Below are 27,256 nucleotides of genomic sequence, written 5' to 3' on the forward strand. Positions count from 1 at the left end.
TAGCGAGAACAGCGTTAGATATGGGATGAAATTAAGCTCGAAATGGGGGATATGTTAGTGGAAGAAGATGTTTTTTTTTTTTATTTTTTGCAATTACAATTAGTACTATTTTCTAAAATTAGTAAAATAAAATCAACCCACTTTGACCGAGCACACGCAACCCCAGATTACTCGCACACTCACCACAGTTGATTGATGATAACCTTTAACATTTATAATTGTACTGTATGGAGTTTACTAGTGATGGGGATTTCGTTCCGAACCTACTAGGTTCGTTTCGTGTCTTCAATGGTACAAAGTAGTGTTTTTTGCATCCAAATGTTGTTCTCCTTGAGATGCTTAAAGCATTCATTCTTCATGCGGAATTGAAGTAATGTGAGAAGACTTAGACTAGCAACTAATACTGTATGGTAAAGATAGATTCCTATTTAATTTCAAATAAGCATTCCAAAATTTTCTTACTATTTCAATTATTATCGGTCGAACCTCTGTATAACTCACTTAACTAAAGCAAACCTTCTACATTTGAGAAAAAAACATTAAAATTTCCAATAATGTTACTCGAAACATTGCAAAAATTCATGAAATTACAACAATATTTTGATTCATATTCCGGACAGTTTCGAGCTCATGTTTTAAATTACGGGCGTTATGATTCAAAATTTCATCAATTATCTTCATATTCACACTCACGCTACACTTTTTTTAGTTTTCAACTTATTTTATGTTCTTAACACCCAATTTTGAGTGTAGGAGTCCCCTAGACCGACAGAACGACGGTCTTAAAATCAACGGGGTTTGGGTGCTGCTTTTCTCTGGTCGCCGTAGAAGCATAGAACCGAAGAACTTCTATGTGAATTGACGAATCGTTCCCGTACGGCCAGAAAGGAATTTGTCAGACATATCTTCAAATATCGATGTTTTCTTGTTATTGTCATAGTTTAAACGCACATTTTTATGAAATTTATCATAATGTACTTCGTCTGTACGGAATTTAAAACATGATACAAAATCTTACTTCAAATTTCGGACAGAATTAAATATGAGTTTTGGAGAATCCAGATTTCTTAGTTTCTAGTGATTTGGAATGAAGAAAACGAGTTTATAGAATCCAGATTTCGTAATTTCTAGTGACTTGGAATGAAGAAAACGACAATATTGAATCCAGATTTCTTAGTTTCTAGTTTTTTTGGAATGAAGTTTTCCATACAACAAAATTATGAAATTTTTCTCAGCAGACCATGAGATTTTTGTGAATTTTTCAAAAACCGGGTTTTCTATACAAACGCATGCTTTTTAATCGAACAGTCAGCCAACTATCGAGCATTCAACTAAAAAGCGTTCAACTATTGAATTCTGACTGTGGGGCCCTTCACGATTCTAGTCAGTTTTTTGTATGGAGTTTGACAGTTGGAGGCTGAAATCATGTAAACATTCCATACAAAACCACACATAAAACTAGCCTGCTGTTTTCAGTCTAGATTATTCTAGCCTCAAAAGCTAGAATTAGATTCGAGTACCTGCTCAAAAAATGGCTAAACAAACAGAAGTGATAAAAATCAGCCTTCTTATTTCAAACACCTTGGGATAAGCCCACATATATATTATTCCCACTTTGATAGCTGCTCGAAAACTGCTATACAATGCAAACAGCTGACAGGCTGAAATTTCGTCCTACGAACTTAAAATGGAAAGGATCCCAATATTGATAATTTGCTGTCATACTTATTAACGCTGGGAATTGTTGAACTTCGTACGTCTTGAAACCCTATGAGAAAGTTTGATTTTTTTAATATCACCCTGAAATAGGTTCTAAGAACCTAGCAGGTTTATTCCATAAAAAGTAACCAGTTATATTCTGTTCCTATTAACATGGATGTTTCCCATCACTCTAAGTGTTGGTGATTTGCGGAGATAATGAACTAGAGTTTCATTCTTTCGAACACCTTCAATAGGCCATATATTTCAATTCCTTTTTTTCGTTGGCACTGTTACAGCAGTCTAATATTTATTCGGTGGTGCAAAATTGTATCGCTCCGTCGTCTGCAAAAGCAAAAGTTTCGTGTAAAATGTTTGTGCAATCTAACATAAACACACACACATATTTACCGGCGGTAGATTCTTTTCCACCCTTTCGAAATGATAGTGATACTCCTCGAGTAGACGCTTCTGCTCATCCTCCCCAGGTCCGATCCGGAACTTGTGCACACCGGACGAGTACGCTAACGTTCCTACCTTGTCGCGAGGTTTAGCGTAAAGCTTGGCTATCGCTGCGTACGGATACTCGGTGGTGGTGGTGGTACTGGTGCTACCTTCTGTAGAAGTCGTTGCGGCCAAACTGTTCACTCGATCGGTATCTATAGAGCGGATGGACACCGTCAATACGGGTTCACGACTACGTAAGCTTGCTCTGAAATACCATACCCATGCTTCCTTCCACATCCTCCCGCTCGGGTAAGGGGCTGCCACGAGTGGCTCCAATTAAGATTGCACCAATCAAGCAGACTAGAAAATATTGACCACCTTCACCTGCCCTGCTACCTGCACCAGCCATTGCAAACGAATAGCGATGAAACTGTGATGAAATAAAAAACACGCTACTTGCCACGAGAACGATCGGTACGACACTGACACGGCACTGGTCGTACCTCGTACCTCGGCGTCTGATGCTGCGGCTCCCTGTGGATTGTTTTGCTTTCTTTCCTATCGATTGATACTACGCGGGAATGGGAAACCCCCAGACGATAAGATGAAGCGAGCGAAATCATCGTTTAATCATCCATTTGATTCGCAATTGCTGGCTGTGACTGGTTGGGTGGCGCTGGGAGCACTGATTGATCTGTATTACTTCTTTTCATCGTTTTGTGTCTGCTTGTGTTTGTGTATTTACACCGGCTAGACAAACATTAATCAAATGGTTGGTTATTGCTTGGCTCACTTCAATGATTGCAGCCCCGATCATTATTTCCTTCGTCTGGTAGGGGGATTGTAAAGACAAATTGAGTAGCTCTTTATTTCTATTTAGTAATTCGTTTTCGAAAATAAATTATTCAATTAAATCATTTAACCCTAAATAATACGATTTAATATTGAAGACATTTAATACAAAGCACCAACTGTAATGTTCAATTTATGGCACTACAGAATCCAAAACGAACACGAAGCACGAAAGCAGGTATTTGCAGTTGTAAAACACACCCGTTGCACTGTGTAGCAACATGTTGTAAACACCTGGCAAAACAGACACAGGTGACCATAAACATGGGCCGGAAATAAACGTTCAGATTGACACCGCCTCCAGACGGAAATGCATTTATGGCGTCTTGTTTAAGGCATGCTGGCCATTGATTTATATGATTGCCGGAGACCTTTAAGCCGCTAGCTAGCCTGGTTTACTGTTCTAACCCTACCCATTCAGACTTCTATTCCCTTTTTATTGGCTCTCCTTTTCAAGGCTGTATTGTAAATCCTTTCGGTTGGTGGCATGTGGACACATAATACCCTCCTCCGATTTCCATCCACCAACCATCCACCATTGTTAACACGAAATGTCTGGAAACAGCGTCTATGCTGATTTAGTAACTGCTAATAAAGTTTTATGATCAAGCGTGATCATGATAGGGTAGGGACAAAATCAAAGGCGCATTTATTTACGTGTGTAGAAATACACACGCAAAACGAGCGCCTGTTAACTCTCGAAGCGATATTTGACACCCCGCCAAAGAAGGCTTTTCTAGGTCGGGGCTTTCTGGTGGATTGCTGGCAGTGTAGGTAGGTGGGTCGCAGTTTGCAAGGAGGCTTTAGAATGATAAGGGTAAGCATGATTAATGTGCTGCTAAAGAACTTACAGACGGCTGTGGAGGTGTTGGTGGCTTCTCACAACATTCAAACATTCAAACATCTCACCGGAAGTTTGCCGGAAAAGAAATGCTATTTCAAAGAAGTGCCTGACATATTCTGAGAAGGATATTCAGGCTTCTGTTCAGTTGTTCAAAGGAGGTCAATTTTACCATTATCTGAATTCTTTGGAACAATTTATATCATTTTTCTTTAAAGACTGTTCCCAGTGGCAACCCAATTCATCTCTTGGTTGATTAATAAATATTGGAAGAATTGACGCCTCATTTCTCCCTTTTTGAATCATCCTCCATTGCAGAACCGATCCTCAACGAACACCCCGTGACGATCTACCCCGGCCGAGCGTCACCAACCCGCCGCATGCCTCCCCGCACCCTGTCCGGTTCGATGGAGCGCCACCGGTTTCCGGCGTCGGACAACTCCACCCCCTCGTCGCAGGAAAACTCCTCGCCCGAGAACAACGAGTCCGAGTACAACGAATCGTCCCTGTCGCCCACACACGGACACCTGCAACCGCTCCAGGGTGGCACCCCCGTCAACTCACTGTTGAGCCGAATATTTCACCAAAATGTGGCCGCAGCAGCAGTAACACCTCCGGTGTCGTCTACGGTCGGTGCTTCGCACCATGCAGCACGCAGTCATCGCCTACCCTCATCGGCCGGTGGTGTCATGCTACCGTCAAGAACGGCCGGACGACCGGGCGGTGACAGCGACGATGAGCGTTTCTCCGACGATTCACTCGAAGAATCCTCCCTTCCACCACCACCCGGACCACCAACAGTACCTCCGCCTCCGTCCCTTTCCGCACCGGTAACACCGTCGAAACGGCACAGCATCGCCTGGGAGGTGAATCTGGACGATCCGGCCAGCTTTGGCGATCCGCTCATCGCCACCACGCCGAAAAGCTCCACCGCCATCAGCTCGAAGGTAGGTGGTAGGGCCCTTGTGTCCGCATGGCCTTGTTATTAGCAGCGATTAGTACTTTTTTTAGCATTCGTAAACAAACAAACAAACGAAGGTAAAGCATTTCCTGGGTTGAGGAAATTTATATCCAACCGTCCCGGATTTTCCACCGCCATCACTTAATGAGGCGTGTTAACCGAACCGATTTCGATAATCTACATGCTAACCTCGTTTTAGTAGCGATCCGCCTGGGTCCCCCCTTCCCTCGCGTTGATAGTAGAAAGGTCCTCTGGTAGTATCGTTGCAGGGAAAAGGATTATGGGAAGTATGGAACACGTTTTTTGTACGTGCCCGCGCGAGAAGGCTGGCTACTAGCACACACTGTTGCGTTTTACGGTGTTGCGTGTCGGATGTTCACAACCCTTGAAACGGATGGGAAAATGGGGTAACCCCTGCTTTGGATCTCAATTATCGTGAATTTAACTGTTTCTTTTCTCCTTCTCTCTGCCCTATTCGTTCCTCGGCATTCCATTGTATATTCAAGTAATGTTGTCTGATTAACTTTATAGCTTTGTTTGTTGTTTTGATCGTTATCTACATGTTCGTCCACTTCCTAGATTGTGCTCAATTTGGGTAGCTTGATAAATCTCTGAAATCTGTTTTTTAAAAGCAAAATGAAGTTAAAGTGTCACTTACTAGGAAAAACATGCTTTTAAATATGTTGTCAAATTAGACATTTAAATGACGGGAGAGTATATGTATGTAAATCAGAAACGAACATTGTACATCCGGCTGTACCAATTTAAAATTCTCATACCCTGCATCCTTCTGTTGAAGGTTTGAATCATTTCTCTCCCTCAAGAATAAGCCACAAAGATGGAACACAAAAATAGGGAACGAATATTTTCCGCATTTCCCCTAGCACAGCGTACAAAAAAAAGGGAAAAGATACACCTTTCTCCAGCGATAAAATAATCATAAGAGCGATAACCGTCATAACGATTGTGATGAAAGTTTCCCCCAGATCTGGAATGGAAATGAGGGTTACTGTTATCGTAAGCGCATGTAAACACGCTCCCCTCGCTGTGTTCCCACATTTCGATTATTTCGGTGTACATAACAATCCTTCATAATGTTCATTTAATATTTATTGAATTTTAAACTTCTTATTTCACAACAAAAATGCATAATTTTACCAATTATTTGATCTAAAACAAATGACAAAGGATTCTTATACTTAACACATTTAATGTGTGTTTTCTTCCACCGCTTCCGTTCATCCCGCATATCAATCATTCCGCCCACTGGAACTGGGAAAAGCTCCCGGGAAAGCTTTTCCCCAGCACAATCTTCCAAAAAATGAAAGCCAGCCACCCTGGCACGTGCCGTTCATCAAAAGCTGGCAATTTCAATTATGAAAAGTATCCTATGGTTTCGTAAGAAAAACGGTTACAGCACAAAAAAAAACGTCCCTGACAACCTCACTCGCTCACTCCATACCCCTGGGGGTCTATTTTCCATGCTCTCATATGTCGTTTTTAACAAGCACAACCGAAAATGACCGACCACCGCCACCACACACAGCGAGATAGATAGAGTGATGATAGAGCGAAGGGGGGTGGGGGGGGGAACTGAACCGACCAGGACTGCCGGGAAGATGCGACCACCAAACTACTTTGTACCGGGGCACTATAAACACGCGCACCATCATCATCAAACCGTTCTCGTGATGCGTTCGTGCCAAGGATCCATTTCCACCCGTACGTGTTTGTGTACCTCACGCGGCGGCCCGTTATCACACACTTTTCATCTCTATTTATAAAACGACGGGATGTGAAATATGACGCCTCGTTTCATCTACCTTCAAGGGGATTGGAGACAGGGTATCCAAAGTACGCAGCAACAACCAGCTGAAGCTTCCTCTTATGGCCATATCTACCCACCTACACCCCTGCCGCCCAGCAAAAGGTTCGGCAACTTTTTGGCCCATGTTGGCAGTGTATGCTTTATTGGCAAGTTGGCGTAAATTTATGTTCCGCACCAGAGAAGAATGCCTAATCGTCGGTCGGGTGTGTATAAGTATGTGAGTGTTAGTGTGTGTGTGTGTTATGTGGCCGGTAACGGACGCGGTCACAAATTGGATTGGAATTGGAAGATATGGGGGCTGTCCGAACCAAAAAACCAAAGAAAAATGAATACACCGGCAAGTTAAACGAGCCACATGCGTATCTTCTCGCTCGATCGAGAGCCCCTGATTATGACCTTTTGTATCTTTTATTGCCCTTTTGGAGTTATTGCATATTTTCAGGCGCTTTCGCTTTGGGTCATTTCGTTTCCCCGCTTCTAAGAACTGTCCAAGAAATGTCCAACCCCGAATCGGTCAACTGTCCAATAGCGAGAAGCATCACGCCGATTTGGGGGGGCACCATCTCTCGGCACCATTTACTTAATTGTATCCACTTCAAATAGGACATTGTATTTTGGGGTATAAATTTTCTTCTGCTCCACGTCGAGAGTGCGTTATCGCATCAGCGGTGGGGGGGGGGGAGTGGGGGACTGTGTGACCTTCGTTCCTTGACGCTGGACGACACGGATACGCGCTAGCAGGATGCGCGGGTTTTGAGGGTTAACTGAGTTCCTGCGTCCATCTGTTTCGCCGTTTGACAAAGGTTTCGGCAAACGAAATGGCATACATAAATATTTAAGTGGACATGGAGATGCGCTCGTGCGTTTGAGGCAGGTTGAAATGACATATGGTAAGAGGTCTAGTTTCAATACCGAAGAGGATCCAAGCTGTGGAAGAGAATGTCGTGCTTTTTTAGCATTTTAGTATGATTTAGTTCAACTCAGCATCAGTTCGCGTTATCATCATTGCCATATTGAAAGGAAGCATTTTTAATTCCTTGAAGAGCGAAAATGTCAGAAATGTCTGGTGCAATCGACATCTCCCCCCAAACACAGCCAAGCTTATTGAACTGTGCTGAGGTGCCATTTTACCCTTTTCCCCTAGACGGATGCTGCAACAATGTTGCTGCAAATCCTTTATCCAACCAACCAATCGTTACTGACTTCGCATAACTCATTTGCATACCTTCACGAAGCACCAAGCGCCGGTCCCTGTGCGGCATACTGGCATAGGCTTCGATGACAACATTTTCCAACCAGAAGCATATTCTTCTTTCTCTCCGCCGAGACACCACGATACACACTATCTGGCACCAGTTCCTCACCAGCAACAAAAGGAGAAACCCAGGAGAACCTTCCCATTAATCCTAGCGGCGCAAAACTGCTACCAATCTGCATCTCCGTACACCGGTAGAAGGTGTTTTGGGGTCGAAAAGCGGCCGTTTTTGGCCTACTTTTGTGTCGTTCACCCGGCTGGCTGGCTGGCCGGGTGTGATATATACCGCTGCAAACCAACCGCCCAAGTGTATGCATGCTTCTCGAGGGAAATCCCGAACAAAAGGTCTGGGGGATCCTTTTTGCACACGCGGATGTGTTGCATAGTGTGTTGGGCCGTTAAAAAAGAGTACACACGAGACACTCGATTTCCGGTTTGCCACCGATGCTCGCGAAACTTTGGGTGTGTCTGTGTGTGTGTATGTGTTGTGTTATTCGTTGCAGCAACGATATGTGTGCCAAAGGAAAACAAAACCTTGGACAGCTTCCGGTACGCTATCGTCCGCTATCGTTGATATTGTACCCTAGTTTTTCGCAACACAAGGTGGCAACACCGTTCGTGCGCTAAAGTGCGACATACTCCAAAAAAAGAAGGGAAACGGAAGCGCACAATGAGATAAAATGGATGAAAATAGGCACACAAACGTCTAAGCCTCTATATTAAACGCTAAATAGAATTTGAATGTTAATTTTTTACAAAATTAGTTAATATTGCACAATTAGCTCCTAAAATTGGTTCATAATATTAAAATGTAAAAATTACAATATTAAATAAGAAACCTAAAAACGTGTGTTAGTTTCTTATTTGGTTGTTCGCTCTCAGGAAATCACCTTCGAATAAAGAGGCAACTGCATAAATGGTGCACTAACCGCAAACCAAACCGACAACAACACTTATTATGATTTGTCGGCTCATTGGAATGCATTGTCACGATCTCGACGATGCTCCAGTGCAGCAGCGTATGCCCTAAATATAGCTGTTGTCCCCGGTTTTTTTTACAAAGCCACATCCTAAAGCTCTTTCCGCACACAAAAAACAGAGGCAGAAATAACTATACATCTGCATCGGCACCGCATTCTACGATGCACGCAACATCAAGCTTATCGAACCAAACAGCAGCATACTGTGTGCATGAGTATAAGCAGCATCTTTAGGCTTGGGAGACTATCTACTCACCTGGCAACAGTCACCGCATCGCATCCTTGCCGGTGGGCGATAAGGTGGGACCACTGTCAAGTCGCATTCGGTTCGTTTGTTCGCTTCCCTTTATTAGGACTGCTTTGCACAAATGGAACTGATAGTGGTGGCGAAAAACCTGAGCCATCTTATTCCCCTATGGGCTGGTTGTTGCTGCCGGGTCTCTCGATATATGCACTTGGGGCGATAGATGATACCGTGTGTTGTGGTGTGTTGTGCGAGAGGTGTCGGTGTTTTTATTTGCCTTTCAACACCTTCACTACACGAGGTGTCAAATGATGGCATTGTATCGCATAATAGATGAAGTACAGCGTTGAGTTTGCTTGTAGCTTGATTGTCTAGCGCGCGGGATGTTTAGATATCTTTCAAGAAATGGTAATCCTGGTAGGAAATGTATCGTAATAGTTGAGCTTGCTGAGGGTCGTTATCAACACCAGAATTGATGCAATCAGTGAGGATGTTGGGTTTTAATTTTAAACAAATGTAAAATTAAGTCTTTATCATATAAGATTTTTTACCATTTGCTACGGAAAGGTAAACCCTTTAAAGGGCAAAAACTTCCTCCCATTTCCCAAAATGCCCCTGGAAGCAATAGAGAAGCAATAATCAAAGGTCTGATTCTATATTTTGTACATAAACTCACACGTCGTGCTACACATTTGTATTCCGTTTTCAAGTGCGGTATTACACATTTGCACCACTTCGACCACGCCATCCAGCCAGCCAGCCAGCCAGCCAGCCACGGTGAAACCGTATCAAACCGCGTGGAAGCTGTACCACCGCCGTGCAATTTATACCGAGTGGCCAGAACCTGCAGCTACAAACATTCCTTTGTTGTCTGCTGCCAGATGCAAATTCCACCACACTCTCTCCTCTCTAGCACCGGTGATAGTCGAATGATAATGCGGTGGTACACCTCCTACATTTGAGAGTGCGCGCACCACCACCCACCACCAACTTTTCCACCATGAAAAGCTACCAAATTTTGAATTCACTTCGTAATGTAGCGTCCCCCTCGGACTGCCACCGTGCCCCGCGACATGAAACGGCAAGCAAAACTTGCGCTGCTGTTGCTATGCGAGAGTTTTCCCGGTTTGCCAGTTATTTGCACCGCCGAAGATAATGCACTTTTGGTTGCCCGCGCCACACCACCACAGATACCACCACCCTCCCAACCAATTGTACACAAGCATTTTCGCATTATCTATTCGCACCGAAGACTGGCCCGCAGGACAGAGTGCCGCCCCGATGCGGACGCGGACTGGTTTGCCAAATTAAAGGGAAGGCAAATTTAAATGCATTTTCAAAAGGATTTCGCCCACTCCCAGCGCGAAGGCGATCGCAGATCATTGGTTAGAAGAGACGATGCCCCCCCCCCCCTCCCCCCTTGGTATGCGGCACAATTGGATGGAAAGCGTGTGATAAATTTCCTCGAAAGCAATGCCCTCTGGGATCGGTAAAATGGTGAGTTAGAGAAATAGAGAGAGAGGATCAAATTCTGTTGCATTTGCCAGCAATTAAAAGCGCACTGATGCCACAGCGCTACAGCAGTCGCCTGCAACAAAAGTGTATCAGTAAGAGCCTTTTAATCTTCCATTTGCTTGCTCTTCCTGCTACTGCTGCTGCTGCTGCTGTTTGCATTGTTTGCATTTCATCACTACCTCTCGGAAGTGTAGAAAGTATTCAATGGGGTTTTTTTAGGTGAAAAGTTTAATTAAAAGCCACCAGCTTCTAAAACTCATAGCCGCATAGCTTCGGTTGTGGCCGGCAAGAGCGCAAACTGCTAAGGACGATCGAGAAAGGCGGGAACAAGTTTCGAAAATCTTTCACCGTATGTTGAAACATTTCTGCGAACAATTCACTCTGCCTTTTTGCCATTCGTGTGCTACAGTGTATTTTATGATGCAAGGTACAATCTGTTGAATTTCCTCTTCGCTTAGCTGTTGCCTGTGCGCAAAAGGTCAACCTAATTGGCCGGAGAGGGTTATGATGTTCCACTGAAAATGCATCTCATCTCAAGGAAAATGCAGGGCAGCACAGCAAACGCCAGCACATCAAACTGTTTTCCTTGCACTCAACTGATATGCCGTGCCGTGCGATTGCGAATGGCCGTGCTAAAATGGCAAAAGTAGATGGAAATTGTGCCTGCCCACTCCTGGAATGCCGGTGGAGAAAAACGATCGACTGACAGCTTCATCCGTTATTTAGCACATCAACGTCAGCATTAATATTGCAAAGTTTTTCCACTCCGATTGGACCCGATGTTTGTGCTGTTTCATCTCGTTCTGGCGAAACTTTTTCAAGCATACTACTTGCCGGGACGGGGAAAGCAATGGAAGGCAACGTTTGCAATTATTTGCGATACCGACCGATCCGATCGCGCGAACTGCTACTCCTGTCACTCGAGTCGATGTCGAGTTCTGTTGACACATTTAACTTTTTGGCATGGTTTGAATATTTAGCGACCACTTTTGCTTTCTTGCTCTCTGTGTGCTGTGTTGTCAATGCACTTTTGCCGGTTCGGTTAGAACAATTTTCGGGCAACTGTACGCTTAGAAGGTGGAATCGCCCTTTAAATAGGATGAAAAATACCTTCACTGTAGATGTAATGTACCATATAAACTTAGGAATTTCACAGTTCGTTAGACCTCATGACCAAACTTCAGATCCCCACATATTAGAGAACTCTTACCACATAACCAAACTAACTGCTCCGCCTTGTCCCAGTTAACCGATTTAGATTACCTGGTTGAAATGTGGTTGACAGGAAATGGCACTAACTATCAGGTGCCTTCTGTAATATGCCCGCCTAGGGCACTGAAAGTTTCGCAGCACATTTGTCTCCCCACAGCCTCCGACAGAAGACTTCACGAGAAGACGACGTGCTAACCTTCCCTCTCTAGGTCCCCGGAGGTGGGATATCCCGAGCGCGCTGCAAAAACCACACGTCTATCTCCCCTTTTCTCAAGGTACTAGGGACACTTCACACAACGCTTGACGTGACCTCAAATGTTCATATGTGCCACAAAGCGTACCTACCCACAAGGACGTCGTCCCGTCCAGCATCATTAGCTTCATTTGTCAATGTCCTGAACTCTCCGGACACTCGGAAACCTTTACCTTACCGCGTCGCTAATGCACTGACAGTTCTGGAAAGATCACACACACAGAAACACACTACCCGGTTTAAGGAAGGAAGGAGCGCCGGTTGGGGAAAACATAAAGGTCAAACATAGACTAACTCACACACATATACACATACGAATGGGTAACACGTGCTCTTCACACGGAACTAAAACCTGCACCAGACTTCCGGTAACAATCGCTCCAGCCCTCTCGCTTGTTCCAAGAATTAGACCGGTCAGCGTTTGGGCATCATGTATTTCTCATGAAGTTCTACTGTTCTGCTTCACATAATTTCGGAGCAAAAATGGTTCAAGTGAATTCTTTCTCGTTCACTTCCCCGCGGTTCAATTGTGGTAAATTAAACAAAAAATTAAATTAATGTAAATTGACAGCCAGACAACTGGAGGTCGAGTTAGGAAAGTGAAATGTTAAACTCCCTCCCGTGGCCATTTGCCTTCCAATCAAGTCAATTTTCGTGTCTGTAGTCCTGAGGACCGTGTTAAATTGAACAGTGATATGTTGGATTTGTTGCTCTACATTTCCTGTCCTGTACAGCGTGGCTCTGTGTATTCAATATTCAAAACAACATACCTGGGAGTTCCGTCCGAACACGACGTCTCGCCGAACACACCATGCTTGCAATAATTCATGCAATAGTTTGTTTGTTTTGTTTGCTTTTTTCCCATCAATAAACAATTCAAAGTTTTGAGCCAAACCCCATTTCATCCCTCCTATTATTTCCCATCATTGCAGGTGGTTGGCCGACGGAAACCTGGCCCCAAGCACGCGACCAGCTCGCAGTCAAGCCTGGAATCGACGCCCAGCAACATCAAGAGCGAATCGAACGAGTGGCCCGATCCACCGGACATACCAATCTGCAGTACCGAGGATGAGGCGGCGTCCATTTACTCTGACTCTGGTAATAAAAAAGGAAACAACTCTCACCAATGCCCTCTCTCAAACATTTCCTCTTTGTTTTTTCGTTTATCTAACTGTATTAACTCTCTCTCTCTCTCCCTGTTTCACTGCGTACTTCAGACGACCTTATACCACATATCCCGGACATTAGCGGGCGCGGCACGTACATCATACGCAAGGGACGTCGGCAACGGCAACGGCTTGCCAGCCTCGACTCGGAAGCGCCCAACATCCTTCCGGACGCTCTTTCGCATCCCATGCAGCTGCAGCCGCAGCAGCAGCACAAATCGCAACGGCCCGACTCGCTCGGTGACGATCACATCCTGCGTGGTCTCCCGAGTCCCGTTTTTCCCGCGTCAATGATCACGCCCAAATCACGCCACAGCATCGATCTCGGCCTATCGTCGGCGAACAAGGCTGGCGGGCTTGGCGGTGGTGTGTCGCTCCTCAAATCATCACCCTCGGCACCCCAGAAGCTACCCAGCTCCGTACTGTCCCCAAGGTAAGCGTGGCGTGGAAACGCCGTGTTGATTAAGTCAACAACTGCACAAGAATCAACCCGCAGTAGAGCAGCAGGCAGCAATCAGCCTTTCATCGTCAGCGTTTGGAGTCTTTCATCTTTCGGCCTTGGCAGCCCAGAGGCAGACAGGCGGAAGGGTTTCTTCCGTTTAAACTCATTGCCTGCTCCCAATTTCATGATTAAAGTGGCTTCTTACAACGACGAGCAGAACCCAAAATGAGGGAGAATGTGGGAAAAGGCTTTTTCTTATCATCATCTCTCTCTCTCTCTCTCTTGGTTGCATAGCCTGGCGGGATGGATGGTAACGAACTCAAAAGGCCAAAATAAATGCAGGCAGGCAAGCAGGCATGAAAGCAACCACACCAACACTTGATGATGAGTTGGCTAGTTGTTCCGCCGTTTCCTCCTTGTCTCATGGCGTTTGTGTCGAAAGTTCTGCCGTACCGAAAGGAAAGCGAAAAAAAGCTATTTTATGAAAGCATTCAAAACGCTTTTTCAAAAACCATTCCTGCTGCCGCACTATAATAGCGCCGTAATTTTGCTGATGAGATCGGCCGTTGTTTCGTCTTCCGGAAGGACAAACATAATCTCAAAACAGGGGAACTCATTTCTCCTCAGGATATACCACCCCTCGTCGTCATGATGCAGGAGTGCATTTTCCATCCCCAAAAAAAAACAGAGAGCGACACAAGTACATAGACAAACAATCTTGCTGCTGCTTCTCGCTAAATTGTATGTGTTTTCTGTTGCTTTACTTTCAGGTCACGATTATCATTAGACTTAAGTTCACCTACTACCTCAGAGCTTTCAACTAATGTTATAAAGATCACCACACCGACCGGAAGCTATCCTTCGCCGGTGCCGGTGCACCATCCTCCTCACGTCTCCTCGCCGCTCGGTGCTGCACCTTCACAGCATCACGGGACCGTAGTACTGAACGGGCTCCTCAACCACGGCAGCAGTGGTGGTAGTCTGAGCAAAAGCACCAAACAGGCAGCTGGAGCAGCAGCAACGGCAACGGTCAGCAGCAACGGTGCTAGCAGTACCAGCATTGTCAACATCGGTTCCGGACCTTCGGGCACCAATCAACCGCAATCAGCCGCACCATCGCAACCACCGGTCGTGTCGGCCCGGTACACCGAGTTTAAGACGTACAGCTCGACGTTCGACGCGCTACAGGCACTGGACACTTCGTCCAGCAATGGTGGTTGTGGTGGTGGTGCCGGCGCTTCCACCAACGGTGGAACCACTGGCAACCATCTGAACGGATGTGGTCCGGGCGTATCGAGCGCCAGTGGGTCCGACAATCCGCTGCTGCGTGTATCCTCGCTGCCTACCATTACGCCACCGCTTACATCCTCCGCAACAGGTAAGATCCGTCAGTGTGAAATCGTTGCTTTTTGGTATATTGGATCGGTTTTTGGGAGGGGGGGAGCTCTGGTGGGTGGGAGTGTGGAATAAATTACTTACGAGAACGCTGCTGTTGCCAAGCTTCACATTTATTCCCATTAAGCCACCCGAAGCGGGAGATTGATTAGGTCGATTAAGGAAGCCACTGCCGTTGGCCACCCATCTTAACACCAACTTTAGTTACATCCCGGCCACAACAACATTGACAACATCGTTGCGGTGTGTGTTGTCCTTTTCGGTTGGAGCAATCGGAAGCAAACGCCCCTTCCCTTTTCTTGAATTTCATGAATTTGCTGCTGCACACTGTTGTGCTAATTAGACTCTCGTTTCTCGCCAAAAGCTCCATCCGACCGTCCATTTTTGCCACCAGAAAACGTTAAGCTGCTTACGCGCAACACACCGATATCATCAGCCCCGTGCTCAGTTAATTAGAGGCGCCAAGAATGCAAAGTCTAATGTCCATACCAACCCGTTTGTTTTGGGTTTGGCAATGGTGCCAAAGAGGAAAATCTTGGTGGGCTAATTTTTCGCTACCTTGCTTCTTTCCAGCCAAAAATGACAAAAAGGTTGAAAATTAGGAAAAGGCATTTGCCTCATCCATGCTTTCACCGCATCTGTAGTGCAGCCAAGTCCTGTGTAGGGTGTTTTTGTTAGACCAATGAGGGAAGCGGGGTACATTTTTCATTCGGGCTTCGGCCTCTTAACCATTCAAAATATAAACTCACCTCACCACCTTTTACGACACTTGCTCACCCATTACCTGACCGGTCCCCGAGATACTTCCAATGTTTCTGCAACCGTAAGTGTATGAGAAAGAGATTGGATGCCGTCATGGACAGGCGAAAGAAGAGGGTCCTTTTCTTTGTCAGTTACATTCCTTCCGTCCGCCTTGTTGTTCCGTTGTGCTAGGTAGGTCATCCGGCAGAAACCTTGCAAAGAAAATTGCGGGAGAAGAATGATAACGAATAAGGAATGGGGAGGAGATGATGATACCCGTGTCATTATAACGTGGACACGGGCACTTTTGTGTAATTAGTAAAAAAAAGTTTTCACTTTTTCCCGTTAATGGGCTCGTTTTTTTTAGTTGGACAAGATACACTTCGGTATACTAAAAGTTTTTAATTCATTATTGTTATGTTACCTATCAATGTTTTAATAGGAAAATTATTGAATAATGGAATATTTTTCTGTACTTTGTGATTGTGCTAACTCAGCTATTCAATTTACAAATTTTCCTCCGTTAAAACCCTCAAAACGATAAATCTTGCATGGTTTTCTTGTACGCAATCTGAAAAGTTGCACACAAGCTGCTACTCAAGCTTGCATACCGACACCGAAACTTGTACTCAACTTTACATATTTTCCACCTTTACGTTTTTCCACAGCCGAAGGTTTGGCGACACCGCGCCGTGAACTGGCCCCGCCAATCGAAGAGGACGAGGAAGCGGACAGCGACACACAACGGGGAGTTCCGCTGCGCAAGATAGAAGATAACATTAGTGCTTTATTACGTGGTGATATATCCGTTGCTAGAGTAGCCGGTAAGTGTGATGAACGTGTGCATGTGTGGCCAGTTATTCACGATGTTTCATTTTCCTCTTCCCACAGACATACCTCCAGCAAGACGTCCACTAGGTTTTCGTCTAGGTGTTCATAAATCAGAAAGTGCCAAAGAAATGCTACTGTCGCAGGCCGGCCTCGGACCGTTGCCACCATCGCCGCCCTCGTCCAGCCCGGAACCGGTTAGCTGAAACACTCAGATAAACGACAGCAAAGAAGCCAAAATTAACGAAAAACTCTGTTCGTTTCGTTTCCAGCAGGACAGTGATGAGTTTCCTCCACTACCACCATCACCGACGGAAGAGCCCGAAGTCCTACACCAGATGCACGGTATACGCATCAGCTCACGCAATCGTAGCAGCAACGGAACACCGAACGGTGGCAGTATCAGCAAGCACGATCAGCTGCTGCACGGCTACCGAGAACAAGATCACCCGCCTGCAATTCCACCCCATCGTGGACCATCGATAAATACGCTTAAAACACGGTAGGAAGCTACAATTCAGCTCTCTCTCTCTCTCCATGCACAAACACTAACACTCATCCTTGCTCCGCTCCCCTGACAGGTCGATGGACGCTGGGTTCAGTAAATCGTACCGTAATGGTTCGTTCGGTTCGTCGACATCCCCGCACGCCCCCGGTACACTTCCTCCCGATTTGCCCGGTTGCAACTCGCGACGAAGAGTCATCACCGGTGGCTACCAGAAGCGCACCGCACAAAGTCCCCGCGAGGAAAGATCGCTGCAAACGTCCTGCAGCCTACCGGAGACGCCCATCTTTGCCCGAGGGTAAGATCCTGGGTGTGAGTGCCCAAAAACAAATGGATTTTGAGTGTAACCACCCTTTTCAATGCTTTCGATTTCAGCTGTGACATACCAAGAACACCACATCGACGTGCCCCAGAAGTGCCACCGCACGGTAGCGGTAGTCGTACGGCACCGAGGACAAACTCCACCACCAGCAGTCTCGGATCGTCCGTCGTCGGCATCAGTATGTATTCCGCTCCCAGTAACCCGTACCAGCACATCTGGTGCTTTATCTCTTTCGCTTACAACAACTGCCGTAAATAATACGCTCCGCTGTACACATTTGTCTAAAACCCAACCCCCGTACACACATAACCCCCACCCGGGTGATGGTGATTGTGGACACGGAATTCTTAAGGGCTCACCAATCTCACCCATCTCTGAACTAACTCCATTCACCATTATCGTAACTGCTTTCTTTTCTTGTTTCTTGTCTGTTTTTTGTACGTTCACGTTCACACCTGGTTGCGGTGACAGGTGCATCGACCACGATCGGCAGCCGACAGCGCAGCATCAGCCAGGCGCTGGCCAACGGGGAGATGCTCAGGCTGGCCGGCGGTCCCGCCCGGGGCTGGTACCCGAAGCAGCGCCACCCGAGACCGGCCTCCACGGAGAATCTGGACCGGCTGCATCCGCAGGGATCGCTGCGCGCCTGGGAGGCAGCGGGTACGGGTAGCCGCAAACCGCTCACCCTACCACCAAATCTTACACCCAAATTTTTCAACAAGTCACCGCGTGAGGCACTGCGCCGGGTTACTAGTTTGCTCATACGCAAAGGTACGGTAGGACGATTCTTTCTTTCGTGGTTCTCGCGGGCAATAATGTCGGATTGTGCGAACAGCTTCCTGCGTGTCGCGTTTCGTGCCGTGCTATTGTTTTGGTTGTCGTGTCTGCTTGTGTGTACGTTAAAACAACATTCGTATTCAAAATCTCGTAACACCGTGTCGCGCCGGTTCGTGCTTGATCGTGTCGTGTTATATTCGTCTTAAAAAGTAGCTTACATTTGTTAATGTTTTAATTATATTCTTTTCAATTTAAACCACATAACCAACCTCAAGTAGCCCCATTTTAAGTAACTTACATTATATAAATATTTAATTTAAATTTCATTTCAATTTTTCCTGTAATTTTAACGCTACCATATAACGCAAGACTCACACGTGCATCGTTTAGCTTATGCTTTTTTGTGTTCGTTTAATTTGCTCATCCAATCTCAATCACAACTGTATAACGTTCGTGAACGAAACATTTTCGGAAAAAAAATTATTGAGGAAAAATCCATGATCGAACTGGCAACACTGTCATCCGACTGTTGCGTACTGCACCGTACGCAACCTTGCATACAATTTGCCGGTTTGCGCAAACTCTACGCTTCGTTTGAGCTGTCAGTTTTGGGGATGCACGTGGTGTTGTTATTGCGATTACCATCTTTTGCCGGTACACCGGATAAACTGTATTTTTTGTTGCATTATTCTTTAGCGATTCGTTTGATTGTTTTTGTTTTTTTTTTATTCTTTTACCCGGTCTTAATACGTCGCGTTCGTTTGCAAAGCGTACCACTTGATAATTCAATTAAAATTTAAAAAAATTAAATGTTACATAATAATAGCATGTAGATATAACTAGAAGCAGTTTAGTATGTTTTCAGTCGATTAAAACGATTAATACGCGTGCTAAGCGAGAAGTGCCCTTACGCGGATAAAATCGTCCTAACCGTATTAAAAAAAAAAAACACTCAAAAGACTTGTTAAAAATGTTCACCGTCGCACATACTGTAGCACTTCCAACATGTATTACCACCCACCCACCCCTCTTACACGAAAGCAACCCTCAGAATTTGCACTATACCCTACTACTAAACACAATGTATCGTGAAACACAGTCACTGGGGTAAACACACACCAGTTTTTTCTGTTATTTTATGTGATGAGTTACACAACTTATCTTTTCAGTTTATCATGATTATCAAGAAATGATTCCAAACATCTTTTATTCCTAAACCATCTCGAAAAAAATGGCAAACTGCTCACCCACATTAATGAAACATATTTCGCCACAACACAGTGTCGGGCACCAATTAGTGAAGTTATCAAACAAAGTCAGTCGTGCTTTACCGGGCAAAGAGGCACTTAGTTTTGTGGGTGTGAACTTTACGCTCACAAACACACACAAACAGGCGCAAAATACAACTAAGTCCATTGCACTGCTGTCGTGTCGCCGGTACGCCATCAGATCACAAGCAGCCAATCTGATGTTGCGCGCGGTGCGGCGAAAGGCACGCGTGTGTGGCAGCGGCGAGTTTCGCGAGGGTGCAAGACCACGCAGCTAATTCAATCAACTTCTTCTGTTTTCTAATCGTTTGCCCGCATTCTCATTGTGGTGCCGTACCGGGGGGCTTGGTGTCGCGTGTGCGCGCCGGTTTGATCGCCGATTGCCATTGAGATTGTGTGTAGTGTGTGTATGGGCCGTTACAGGCGGCGTGCGCTCGAATGTCTTGAGCAAGACACGATAGAGCGCATCTTGAGACATGGTTAATCGTTTTTAAATGAAGCGAGAAATATTTTACGACTCAAAGAACAGGCAGACGAGACCGCAAGTGGACAATGGAACGCAGGGGTATTTTTTTAATGCTGTGCCAGTCGATATAAAATCGAACATACTTCTCTTTTACAGCGCAAACGCTGTTTATCTATCACTTTATCTCGACCGATTTAACATATATCCCACGTGTTACGCCAAAGTGCAACTGGATTTTCGTGTTATCCGATATAACGTGTACGGCAACACCCGTCACACACACACATACACACACCATGACCCTGGATATCTTGGATTCATCCAGCCAATAATTTGGCTGCCGAATGTGCTGACTGTTATCACATCCGCATAAAACGCTATCCCAAACCCCCGCCGGGGCGTCTTCATCGGTCGTGCGATAGTGGCTACACCGAGTAAGAGATGGAAGGAGAGTGGAAAAAGCCCCCCATCTTCCCCGCCCCCCTCGGCGCCCACTTATTATTATTCCGCCGGCATCGAACGGCGGACGATGGCATCGGAAATCGCACAAGACTCCACACGTACGTTCGAAAACATTGACATTTTACGATCCATCGGCGAGGCGACCTCGCGCATCGTCGTTGTGTTTTTTTTTTTTCTAGAGCCGCGACTTCATTTTTGTGTTGCATTGCCTCGTATGGCTTAAGCGGAAGTTGGCGCCGTAAGCGTGTTCGTTCCATGGTGTGGCGGTGGTTGGTCATGTCATTTTCGTCATTTCCTCTGAACTCTGCAAATGGAAGCGAACGCAACTTATGCAGTATGCATTCCGGTCCGCGCACACTGTCTGCGCACTTTGGAAACGCCAAAGCGCATCCCAAAGCGCAATCAAAAGAGAGGGTTTGTGTGTCTGTGAGCGCCATGACGTCACCCCGGCCGGACGGTTTTCGTTCGCGCACTGGGACACATGACCTCGATTCCGGGATGAAAGTCAGACTCTTTCTCGCACTCTCCACCATCTTCGCTCTTATTGGGGCGATTTGCGATCGGCGGACGCATTTCGTTACTTTGATAAAATCGTCTCCCGGAGGGAACAGAAAAAAAGAGTACGAAAAGAGAGAGAGAGGAAGAGACCCCATGTTTACTTCACGCCAATTCCGAACCAACGCAAATTCCGGTACAAGCTCCGATGAAGACGGAGAAATGTTTACTCTTGTTACTTTTGTTTGCTGTGTCTCTTCCACGATTTCAAGACGTGGTCTGCATGGTTGCTTCTATGGGGAATTTGCGTGGCGACCTCCAGGCTATCTGACTGGTGAGCAGATGTTTTTTTTTCTCCTTTCTCCCCCATTTGTCCCTAGAGGGGGATCCCTCGGGACGCAATGTTGCGCGCTTGGTGCTGAATCGTGAGATTTATAGAATCAACCGAAATGCTCCAACAAATTACACTTCAGCTCTACAAACAACCACCTCCATGCGTGTTCTTTTCAATCTGTAAAATATTTGTCTTTTGCTACGACATTGTTACAACGCTACGATGCTCTTTCTTGCAAATCCCCTAATCCATCATCCTTGTCAGCGATGTGTGCGTCCAAAAACGTATCACGGTTAGGAATTGGATTAAAGATTGTGGCGCACATATTTATCGCCCAATCCGGATGCTTGCACAAGACACTTGAATTAATTTTCGCAAATTATGAATGATCGTGAGCAGCAGCAAAAGGTCGTGATTCTTGCTGCTGGGGATGATGTAATCTCATGTGGGAATGCGAAATTTTGGCTTCTTGTTCAGAAAGTTGCCAAGAATTATAATCAGATCGTGTCAACGTATCGAATAAAGACATTCGAAGCCTCCAAAGCAAAGTCCGAAGCTGATTCCAATCTGTACCCTTTGTCGTATATAAGGACCGTGTTTCCACGTCAGACGAGATAAGAAAACTTACAAAATTCAGAAACAATGTGAACAAACCAAAACAGCTCCAAAATTTTGCCAACACACAATTGTGGAATGAATTTCTTTATATTCATTTGTATTGCCTAAAACGTCCCCAAAAAAACTCCCTCCTGCACTGAGCGCTCCGCATCCTTTTCCGTTAATGGTTCAACAGCACGAACCGCTAGAGACCCGACATTCCTTGCCCGAAATGCAAATGGTGTTAATGAAATTCAAACGTCCCGGAAATACCCATTTCTTGTATTCTCCAGTCAGTCAGACAGGATACAAGAAGTAAGGTACACTTGCTACCGACCATCCAGGAGGATAGGGGATAAGGTGATTTAGAATTTAGGTGACAATCGAGCCGGAAAGAGGAATAAGGGAATGTTTTGTAACTCCTATATGGAGAGATGGTGAAGAAACACCACATCAAACTTTTTCCCAATGTTTTTAATGGCTTCATCTTGAAATTTTCACACCAACCAACACCAGCAGCAGCAGCACCACGGTGTTGTGTACGCCTTTATTGTACAATTATGTCCTACTTTTTAGTACCCTCACTAACGTCACACCAATTCTCCCGAACGCGCAATGCGATAGCGCTGTTTGAAATGATGGCACCCGGACACGCAATGTATCCCAGCGGGGTTGGTGCGGCGAAGCATTTTGAAAATCCCTTCACTATAATCTTCCCAACAATTGATACCGATTGGGAAGCTTAAGAAACTCGCTCCGCGTTTGATGCCATCTCTTTACGGCAGCTTCTCGTGTTTATTGGATGGCTGGGCTTAAGTTTTAGTAAAGCGTCTTGTACAACCTTCTTTTGTTGTACGTTTCTCTTCTATCCATTGGTGAAAACACCCAGTTTAAGGAGAAACACGTTGGATTCGAGGTTTGATTCCATTATTTTCCATTTATCAATGTGGTCCATCCGGTTAATCCGACGAACATTTAGCCAGGGGTGGCATGGGTTGGTGGTGGCTGGGACAAAACGACTCTGTTCGATACACGGGGAGAGATCCCACCCAGAAAAGCCATCGCTATTGGCAACGGGAACATACAGGGCGGCGGCAAGCGTGCAGCCGGAAACAAAGAAAATCCACCGCACCGAGGGTGGTGGAAAACTCAATCACCCTGAGCAGAGTCACCATGCTCTGTGTGTATGGGTGTATGACAAGGCGTGAGACGCCCTATAACACAGGCGGGATACTATCCGTTTGTTTCTGTGCGTGTGTGTGTGTGGATTTAGATACCGGAAATATCACCACCCAGATGGGGAAGGACGTGAATGATAATAGCACAAATACACACAAACACATAAAAACGAGAATCAAAGCAATACTCCACCCAAGCTCTCAACCAGGATAATGGCCCCGATAGGTCACCAGAGTGTGGGAGGAGAGTAATGACATTAGCATTAACTTTAATACAACCACTACAAGCAAACGGCGAAAAACCGGTACATCAACCAGTGGGTTAGTGTAGTGGTGCTTTGCACACGGAAGGGCGAGTGGCACACCGTTTCAATGTGTGTGAGCGCTTACCGGAAAGGATATTGATTTTCACTTCAACATCCAAGGAACCTACGGAGCTAGGACGATGCCGTATCCACTCAACGACGGCGAGAGGATTGTTTGTTTATGTATTAGTGAGAGCCGCTCCCGTTTCATTCACACAGTATGGGTGTGTGTGAGTGTGTGTTGGTATATTGACTAGCAAAGGATTAATCCTATCCAAATAGGAGAGAGAGAGATTTCCTTACACATACAAACGCACAGCCTTTAGCCGTCACAGCACGTGTACAGGCCGGGAGAGCACCCCATGTTTGTTTGTTCGGTTGCTTTTGTTTATTTGTGTTATCCCTTTTCCACGTACAAAGGCTCAAATTTTCCCCTTTCAACGTCGTCTAAATAATTTCATTGAGCATTTTCCAACGTTTCCCTTTTACTTTACTGGCAAGAAACGTATACAGCAACAGGGATTGTATTGAAACTACCCGTCGTGGTGCGGTAAGGACGTTTCGAAAAGGACATTTTTTCATGAGGACAGTTTTGGGAAAGACGCTAAATTGCGGTTATATTTGATTCCCCCCGGCTCTACTTACGCCCAATGCCCTTCACATACATTCTCACCCACGGATGACTATCAAAACGTCCGCAGTGGAGTGTTATGCATGTGTATATGTGTGTTCTAAGTTCAACATCGTTCGACGCCCCTGGACTGACTGTACACAGCAAGGAATTAACGCCCAACACTCGACCCCACACCGGGTGAAGAAACATTAAAACATGACAATACACACATCGCCGGAACCTACCCCGTTAGTTCCGGAGTCCTTCTACGATCCCTTTTCGCGCTCTGCGGAAACTCTTCTTGGGTGAACTAGCCCTGTTTATACCGGCAGCATTTCGCAATAGTGCGCGCGCACTCGGCGGCAGCGTCGTCCCGGCAAGGGCAAACTGTTCCGGCAACCCAAAGTCCCGGTACATCTTGACAGCTAACATTCAGCGTGCCTTCCTTCCGTGTTCCGTGTTGAACCCGGAGATGAGCGAACTGCGACGGATGCTTCACTCTCACATGCACACATATATAGGCGTAAATGTATGAGTGTGTGTGCGTGTGTTACTTACAGAAGAGAACAGGGAGGACTTTGATTCCCGTTCCCTTTTTCTTTGTGTTACAAGACAGCGAATGGAAAAAAAAACCCACCCCAAAGTTGTTGCGCCCTCTCATCAGACATTCTTATCCCCATAAAACCTTATCCTCGGGTGAGAGCAGGGTGGGGTGTGGAGGGTTTAGTTTATTTCCATCCCAGACAAAGCAACAGGATCGTATTGAACGTGAGTGCCAGCGACGTATATGGCCAATTGCGAAATGGGGCCCTCTTGTTGCTCCAAACGCACGAGAACGCAACGCTTTGCTTCAGATCCCAATAGTTAATGGAAATTCTTATCCATTTGGGTGAAATGGCGCGTACACTTACTGGCACAAGTGAACAAAAAAACACACACACCCACCCAAAAGTGTGGAAAGAACTTTACTGCCTTCGTCTTCATGTTGTTGATAGGTTAAAAAGAAGAGCCAAAAAACTTTTCGATTAAAAGGATCTTCGGTAAGGGATTCTCCATCTTCTCTACTACCACTCGTGGTTACTAGCAACGCAATGGAACGGCAACTGCCGACCGCCAACGGGTGGGCACAGTTGTGATGTACACACTTTAACCACAAATCGCGAAGCCTCGGAGAGTAAGTTTTGGTGTTGGAGGGGCGCCCCGCTTACATCGAATAAAAAGGGCGCCCCGAAATAAATTCTCCCAACCGGCCTTAATGCTCTTGATGAGATTGTTTAATTTCTAGCGGCCAGGATAAAAAAAACACCGCCCATCTACCATCTTCCCTTTCCCCACAACGGATCCGGGTGAAATGGGCATGGATCAATTTAGAAGTTTGTTTTACTGTCAGGCTCATTTATTATTCAATAGATGGAGAGAAATTTTGGCTAAGAGTGAGAAAGCGAGAGACCACGCACGTTTTGATAGGCTTTTGGTTGAGGCACAAGAAGAAAATGTGAAAATTTGTGTTTCCGTTTATCTCAAACGCTGACACAAATTCCTCTCGGTTCTTTGTACAGTGTTGTGGCAAACGGCACTAATATTTAGAAGCTCTACCTACTACCACAAAGTACACGTGCAATATGAAGGACAAAGCTGTAGGGAGTCGATTTTCAATCCCAACACGCCGTCCTTCGTGCTTGTGGGTTTGAGGAAATGTGAATTATGGCGAACTGCTGGAGACCACACCTCACTCTCATGTACTAAGCCAACTCGGCAAGAGTGAAGCGTGCCACACGAAACGCCATAAATACCGGCTGTATGATGATAGTGTGCAAGTACACCAGCACATCCTATAAGCTCATAAGGCCATATTGTATCCCAAAAGAAGAGGTTCGTTTTTATTGAGCCTCATACTTGAAATGCCTGCTCTATCATAGCGCACACTTCATGCTCGTATGCTTTAATCACCCACCCGCCATCATGACACATGCAATACTGATTTGCAAATACAGCTTTTTATTTCGAGCATCAAAAATTATACCACCAGCGTGTGTGTTTGTCTGTATGTTTTTATATTGAGGCCACATTAAACGCACGAGACAGAGGGCAACAAAGAATTTAAAAAAATGGTCGGGCCCACACTCGCAATCACCCCTTATCAAATAAGGCCAGCGGCAGTGAAATCCTCATGGATGCATTCCCGTTCGCTGCACACACAAAAACAAAGAGCATTCCTCCGAAAAAAAAATCCGTCCCAAGTCCATCCTTGATAAAGTGACCAACGCTTCCAACGCATGACTGCAATCCAGAAGCACAAAAAAGCTTTCAAATAAAATAAAACCGATGAAAATTAGCATCCATTTAGCAGCAGCCAGTCTGCGCAACAAATGCAGCCTATAAAAATGCTCTCTTTTGACCCTGCCGAGAGCTGCCATGAGTGGTGCTTTGATTGACAGCGGGTGCAGCGGGATTAAGTTTTGGAAGGGAGCAGTGCTGATTTTTGTTACTGTTGTTTTGCCCCCTCTTCCTTTGTAGATAATGCTCTTCTTTATCGGTTTCTATGGGTTAACACGGCGCACCCAGTAGAATGAGCGGTTGTGCACTTCTACTGTGCTTTCTGCTTTCTGTTCATCTTATCATAGAGTTTATCAGTTTGTAACACTCTCGCCCACCCACACACACACCCTTAACTTTTGTTGACCTTTTGTTACATTTATGTTTTTGTTTTTTATAACAAATCAAACGAAAAGACAAGAAGTAACACCCGACACCACTTCCTTTTTGTCTAACTCTCATTGGTGGGACTCTCATTACAACAGCACCGGAAATCTGGCACTCTTCCAACACTCGCACACAGTACCGTTCAGACCTCATTGGAACACCCTTCTCTCTGTACCCATCTCGTATCGTAACCATCCTCCTTCCTGCCCCGCAAGCTAATCATCATCTACTTCGTCCTCTTTCCATCCGTTTGCCAACCAATATTGATATGATTTTTTTGCTATTTGTTGTATCCCCATCACAATTCTTTCCATCCAACGCCGATTCTGCAGGCAATTCCGGAACAAAGGATAAGGAATCGAAAAAGGACAAGGAGCAGCATCAGCAGCAACACCATCAACCGCATCATCATTCGCAACATCCGCAACACTACCACTATCAGCAGCAGCAGCAGCAACAGCATCACCGTGATTCGTCATCCGTCTTCCTGCAACGTTCGCCCGGTTCCGATGGTGAGTGACCTCATGGTTGTTTTCGATTACTTCTACCCAATTTTTTTTATACAGCCTGTTG

General features: G+C 45.6%; 2 protein-coding genes across 7 annotated transcripts in view; one reads left to right on the plus strand and one right to left on the minus strand.

Annotated features, from left to right (window-relative positions):
• The window catches only part of LOC120960013 (mucin-5AC), a 171,781-nt gene that overhangs the window by 127,175 nt on the left and 17,350 nt on the right, over positions 1–27,256 (plus strand). For 3 of the 6 annotated variants that reach the window (XM_040383868.2, XM_040383870.2, XM_040383871.2), the window contains exons 8-18: positions 4,157–4,785; positions 13,019–13,184; positions 13,304–13,685; positions 14,465–15,072; positions 16,499–16,654; positions 16,722–16,855; positions 16,931–17,160; positions 17,240–17,461; positions 17,539–17,663; positions 17,957–18,256; positions 27,016–27,195. In XM_040383868.2, the coding sequence (XP_040239802.2) occupies positions 4,157–4,785; positions 13,019–13,184; positions 13,304–13,685; positions 14,465–15,072; positions 16,499–16,654; positions 16,722–16,855; positions 16,931–17,160; positions 17,240–17,461; positions 17,539–17,663; positions 17,957–18,256; positions 27,016–27,195 (3,132 nt within the window). The remainder of the gene's footprint in view (positions 1–4,156; positions 4,786–13,018; positions 13,185–13,303; positions 13,686–14,464; positions 15,073–16,498; positions 16,655–16,721; positions 16,856–16,930; positions 17,161–17,239; positions 17,462–17,538; positions 17,664–17,956; positions 18,257–27,015; positions 27,196–27,256) is intronic. The other 3 variants (XM_040383873.2, XM_040383872.2, XM_040383874.2) reach the window with 3 other exon arrangements.
• LOC120960014 (uncharacterized) lies at positions 1,929–2,652 on the minus strand. The gene is made up of 3 exons (XM_040383875.2): positions 2,425–2,652; positions 2,110–2,357; positions 1,929–2,043 (listed from the first exon to the last, which is right to left on the minus strand). Exons 1-3 carry the CDS (start codon positions 2,552–2,554, stop codon positions 2,002–2,004), a joined length of 420 nt encoding a protein of 139 aa, XP_040239809.2. The 5' UTR covers positions 2,555–2,652; the 3' UTR covers positions 1,929–2,001.

This window comes from Anopheles coluzzii, chromosome 3 (genome assembly GCF_943734685.1).
Source record: "Anopheles coluzzii chromosome 3, AcolN3, whole genome shotgun sequence".
Taxonomy (NCBI): domain Eukaryota; kingdom Metazoa; phylum Arthropoda; class Insecta; order Diptera; family Culicidae; genus Anopheles; species Anopheles coluzzii.

Bases quoted from the DNA above. Each gene is read 5' to 3' on its own strand.
- LOC120960014 (XM_040383875.2), bottom strand. From the start codon at position 2,554: ATGGCTGGTGCAGGTAGCAGGGCAGGTGAAGGTGGTCAATATTTTCTA. The intron at 2,358-2,424 runs GTATGGTATTTC...TCCGCTCTATAG, and splicing joins GGATGTGGAAGGAAGCATGG to ATACCGATCGAGTGAACAGT. The intron at 2,044-2,109 runs GTAAATATGTGT...TTGCTTTTGCAG, and splicing joins TGGAAAAGAATCTACCGCCG to ACGACGGAGCGATACAATTT.